The following is a 6,000-nucleotide window of genomic DNA, read 5'->3' on the forward strand; positions in this document are numbered from 1 at the left end:
GCTTATTTGCATTAAAGGCACACATAACAAAAGCAGCTACAGTGTACTAACAGCTTGTATATCCCATATTTAAAAAAAAAGGTATAATAAATAATCTGGGTGTTTCAAGTTGAAACTTTTAAAGACACATTCTGGAGACACAAAAGAAAAGGGGGTGAAATAGGTGCCCTTTAAAGAAATTTTGGGATAAGATAAAATGATTTTTTTTTTTCAAATTTATATTACAGAAGCAAGTCTGTACTATCAAGTGATTTGGGATTATTTTGAATTAAACTGAATTATCCTACTTCACAAAATTATATCTTCTGTTTAAATGGGCTCATTTTACATTTTGTCATCACGTTAAAAATAAATAAATAAATAAGACATTGGTCACTTTCGCTTTCAAGTGAAAAGTGAAAGTTTTTTCTTTCTTTTTTTTCTCCCATCAAAATGTAACACATTCAGGGTTCTTCAAGAGTCACACTATCATTAAACATCTTTATTCTTCATTCTCAATTATCATTAGATGTAAAAAATAACCTTTTATTGGTTTTAGCTTTAGTTATTTAGTTTTAGTTTCTTTCTTTTTATTTCTTTCTTTCTTTCCAGTTTATTTGGTGTAGTTTTTGTGTATAATTAAACGAAACAAGGTTCCTCGCATGTTGGTGTTGTTTGTATTTTTAAAAAAAATAATGTTGAAAGCTCATTTAAAAATAGATTTAACTATTTTAGTTATTGAGTGATCTTGAGGATCTTGCTTAGTTCTTGGGTTGGGTTAATAGACGATGCCATCATCCATCGCCGATGGCCGATAGACATCATGATGCTGAGTCAGCATTGCGATCCTCCACCCTGCCTTCGTTGCAGCAGCAACCTGCTCACAAAAAATACACACTTAGGCTCTGTTTACACTAATATGTCTTAGTTTTAAAATGGCATTTTAAAATGAAAATGATCCACGTACACACTGGGGTTTCATCTAGCATTTCTGAAGAGCCCTCCCACCACACTATAGCACTGAAAATGCAGATCATGTGACCACACACACAAACACACACACAGGCATGAGCTGCAGAATGTATGAGATCCAGGCAGTCAAGAGAGCAGTGCATGTCGAACAGTTTATCAAGGATAAACTGCTTGCCGCATCTCACTGTAGTTGTTAAACATCACGTTTTTTAATCCTGTTTCTATCTAACGACTCTTTGGTCTTTTGAATCTATCAGGTAACATGTCACGCCATTAGTAAACAACTTCAATCTTTCGCTTTCACACTTGCACTTAGTAGTAATTTTTTACGAAAACCTCAGATTCTGTTGGTTCGTTTCTGTTGGTTGTGCACCTTTTTTACCAACCAAGTTTGTCGACGCCATTATAATAACACAGATCACTCTGCCTATACATGCCATACATACAGTCCCATGGAAAGTAATTGACAGGTGGTAAATTGTGTGTAACTTATCTTTATTTATTTATGATTTTGTTGTGGGTAAAACAAAGACCATGCGGACCATGCGGGTCAGATAGTTGAAACGGTAGTCTACAAAAAAATTATTTTTTATGAATTAATTAATGACGACGATATCATTGCCCATCGCTATGTTTCATATTAGACATCTGACAAGGCCAAATTGATCGACATTGCCCAACCGTACTTTGTTCTGTTGAAGACAATAACTTTATTTTAAACAATTTGTTGTTGTAGGATGGGATTATTTCATAAATGTTTTTTTAATATAATATGCAATTGCATAATTGTAATAAAAGTTTTTTGTAAAAAAAAACTTTTTCTTTCTATTTGACAAAAAAAAAAAGTGAATATACTTAATTGGTCAAGAAAATACATCATACATTTTTAAAAACAAAGCGTTTTCCATTGTAGCCCTTTGATAGGATCTTTCTGTAGTACACCCCTTGTGTCGGATATAAATAATAGTTGCTTAGACTCCCAATATATTCGTAAAATAAGTGAAACTTTGAATAAGAATGACAAAACATGATTTTGCATGTCAAACAGCATCTGTTTTCATATCACTGAACATGACAAAGAGAGTTCAAAGAATAAAATATCTCTGCTCTCACATTTGCTTGCTTTCAGATGGTTGACGTACCTGTTGCTGTTGATTTTGGACCTAGTCATCTGCCTTCTAGCATGTCTGGCATTGGCAAAGCAGTCTCGATGGCTGCTCACAGTGTAAGTGCTTTAAATATCTTTGATTTAGACATCCGGCTGTGAGTGTTCCCATTGCAAAAGAAAAATCATGACCCATTTTTGTAAACATGAAGCCATTTGACGTCAGTGTGGGGATAGAATCAAATATATATTTAGAAGTGTGCTTGATGTTTTATGTGCATAATACTTTATTGTTATATCTTGCATATACTCCTTTCTCATTTTTAAAGGGACAGTTTACCCAAAAATTAACGTTCTTCCTTTTCAGTTTCTTCAGTTGATAACAAAATAAGGTACTTTGAATAATGTTAGGAGCTTTTTTTCTTCAAAATGACTTTGTGTGTTCAAAAAATAAATAAATAAATTTTAATTGTTTGGGACCACTTGAAGGTGAGAAAATTAGATTTTTTTTTGGTGAACTGTCACTTTTTTAATCAGTGCTAGTTAAAATTCTTAACGGATGTACTGTAAAATAATACAGCTTCTGAGATAAACAAACCTCAGCGAAGAGACTCTGAGTGCATTGAGTGTTGTGGTTTAGCCAGTCGCCAGCGAGCCTTGCATTTCCTCTAATCTCAACCCTTTCTCTCTCTCTCTCTCCCCCGTTTGCCTTATTGGAAGCTCCTTTAGATCCATCCCCACTTACCCCTCTAATGCTTATTGATCTCTCTGCCAGCGTGAGCATGTGCTCGCCCTTAACTAATTATTACGTGCTTCCAATCCGCTTTATTGGTGCTTTTAAGACCATCCTTAGACGAGAGAGAGGCTGTTTTGAGGAAATCTCGCTCCATTTTCCAGAACCACAAGGGAGCCGTTTATGCCATTTATCACTGTCTTTTTTGACTGCTTATTTACTCACGTGATCACTGACATGGGCACATGCTTGATCTCTGGTTTGCATCCTTTTGAATGACTCTTTTCAATTAGAGTTTTATGTATGCTATGTTTATTTATGAGTGATTTTTATTTTTTATTTTATGCCGATCGGTGACTCTTAAAGTGCCATAGAATGAAAATCTGTATATACTTAGTAATAGCTGAATAATAAGGATTCAGTATATGGAAATGACCTATCATAAGCCACAAACTCCATTGTTTCCTACTTCTCATGTAAATATTTTAAGTGTAAAATCATGTTAAAAAAACAGGCCAATCGGAACTGAACACCAGCTGTTAGATTGCACTTAAGATTATTAATAATGTATGACACATCCTACTTTTGATTGGTCACAGTGTTTTGTAATGATGTTAAAACAATGATCATGTTTTCTCTTATTTTTACAATTATTCAAAATTTATTTTTTATATTATTTTGTTAAACATACTGTCTATGTGGGACTCTTATTTTGAAAACAAGAGAGTCAGGAAGAGGAAATTAGAAACAAGCACCCTTCCATCTCTTAACAGGTCCTCAGAATGCAAAATGCAGGATATATATATATATATATATATATATATATTATAAATGTATTATCTTTTGTTAATTTAAAATATAATAAAAGGACCAAAAAGAAAATGAATGAATGATAGTTTAACATGTATATTGTGGAATTTTTTAAGTATGTTTGTAATTAGGCAACAATCACATGTAGACTGCGGTGTTTAACTGTTTAATGCATGTTTATGCACCATGTCATATCACATAGCTCTTACTACACTCAGGTCATATTAAAAGAATGCCATTGAACTCATCTAGTTCGATATTAATTCTTGTCTGCTTTCTCTTACAAGTTAAACTTGCAAAATACAATTCTAAACACATCTCTGTTAATCCCTCCTGTTGGGTATAATTACAATTTTGCCTTTATTTTATTCATAGCACATAACGTAGGAGCAGTAATTGTGGAACAGGCTTAGTTGCCTTAAGATCTCACTCCATCTCAATTATATTTTGACCATTTGGAGTTTGGTCAAAACCATGCTTTTTGAGGGGTATAAATAAGAATATATGTGGTTATAAATAGGCATATACAACAATTTCTGGGGTATTTTTAACTTCTCTAAGCCTTATACCTACATACTATGTAGGTATTAGAGGACGGTTAAATCATTGCACTCTATGGCACCTTTAAGTAACATTGGATTTATTTAATATAATCAAGCTTAGTTGATATTTGCTTGTTTCGAAGTTAGGTAATAAATGGTGTTTTAATGGAAGTGTTCAAGTTTAATAGAAATATGCAGATCTACAAGAATATTCTCTTACAAGACTTGTTGGCAATATTATTTTATGGATGCAGCACAGTATATCATTAACTTGAATTACTTAATACCTCTCTAATTTAAGAACATGATAATGTTGGGGAAAAAAAAGTTATATATATATATATATATATATATATATATATATATATATATATATATATATATATATATATATATATATATATATATATATATATATATATATATATATATATATATATATATATATATTGTCATTGATCCCAGTTGTATGAACAACAAATAATAACATAGGTAGATTTTTCCAATGACTCTTTTGTTGAACTGCATCTTTATCATCACAACTACTGCAGAAGACCTATTAGAACCCCCATTAATCCAAGATTCTCACAGAAGTCAGTCAGTCAGGCTTAATTTGTGCCGGAACCGAATCTAGCACCTCTGGATTCTGATCCGGCACCTCATTTTACTGATCCCCCTTCTCAACCACCCTCCTTCGCAGTCCGCTGTTCACGCTCACTTTCTTCCACGACTCCTTAACCCTCTTCACTTTCTTCCACGACAAATCCCCCCTCTCTTCACTTCTGTCTGCGACACTCCTCCGCTACCCCCCCCCCCCCTCCTAGTTTTGTGCACGGCACCTCTACATCCTCTGGTAACATGCCGGATCTGATACCTCAGTCTGTTCTGGGACCTCGCAATCCACAAATTAAGCACTGAGTTTGGTGAAGAAAAAAATCATGGTTTGGGGTAATATTCAATATGGGGACATGTGATAGATCTGCTGAATGAATGGCAACATCAACAGCCTGTGGTATCAAGAAATTTGTGTTGCCCATTACATTATACACCACAGGGTAGAACAAATACTGTAGCAGGCTAGCGCTTCTCCTCTTACTTAAGTCTTCACACCCATGGTTCTGAAAGCAAAGAGGTCAAGGTGCTCCAGGAATTGCCCGTCTAGTCACCAGACATGAACATTATTGAGAATGTCTAGGCTAAAATGGAGCAGGCATTGAAGATGAATCCACAGAAGAATGCTTTCTTTGACATTCTAGATTACTTTATTAATTACTTATTTGTGTCATTGCAGAGATGTATGGATGCAGTCCTCCAAGCTCATAAGAATCATTAATTCTTTTTTCTGCTGCACCATACCTTTATATTGTACATTATTTCAGTTAAGTGACAAGACTCTTGTCTAAGCAAACTTTTGTCTAAGCTGACCTTACTGTCCTTATTAAATAATTAAAAATAAAACATGATTATATTTTATTTTGGTAAAACAGACATAATCTAGAAGCTTTTGTCTTTCTTATAAGCCACTTCTGTTCCAAATGATCAATAAGAAGTCAAGTTCTAATATTGGCGACAAGACTTTTGTCAGATTAAAAAGTCAAATCGTAACTTCACAACAACAATTTTTACTTTATTCTTTTAAATTAAAAACCTGCAGCTTTGTTGAGCATTTTTGTTGAGGTTTTATTAAAAAAAAAATATAAAAAAATCTTACTTTTTCCAAACAATCGAGGAAAAAAAAGTAAAATCTCTTAAAAAAATGTCTCACTGTTATTTCCTTTCTCTTTTTATTCCTCTCATTTCAGTATTATGGTATGTGGCATGTTGACCCTGATCATGAGTTGGGCATCATTAGGAGCAGG

At 33.6% G+C, this 6,000-nt stretch overlaps 1 protein-coding gene across 1 annotated transcript in view; it reads left to right on the forward strand.

The window, feature by feature from the left end:
• ttyh2l (tweety homolog 2, like) overlaps positions 1-6,000 on the forward strand; it is a 102,990-nt gene that overhangs the window by 74,480 nt on the left and 22,510 nt on the right. Inside the window, 2 exon segments of the mRNA NM_213256.1 lie at positions 2,081-2,176; positions 5,944-6,000. The exon segment at positions 5,944-6,000 is cut by the window's right edge and continues 16 nt beyond it. Of these exon segments, the coding sequence (NP_998421.1) occupies positions 2,081-2,176; positions 5,944-6,000 (153 nt within the window).

Source organism: Danio rerio, chromosome 3 (assembly GCF_052040795.2).
Source record: "Danio rerio strain M-AB ecotype USA chromosome 3, GRCz13ab, whole genome shotgun sequence".
Classification (NCBI taxonomy): Eukaryota; Metazoa; Chordata; class Actinopteri; order Cypriniformes; family Danionidae; genus Danio; species Danio rerio.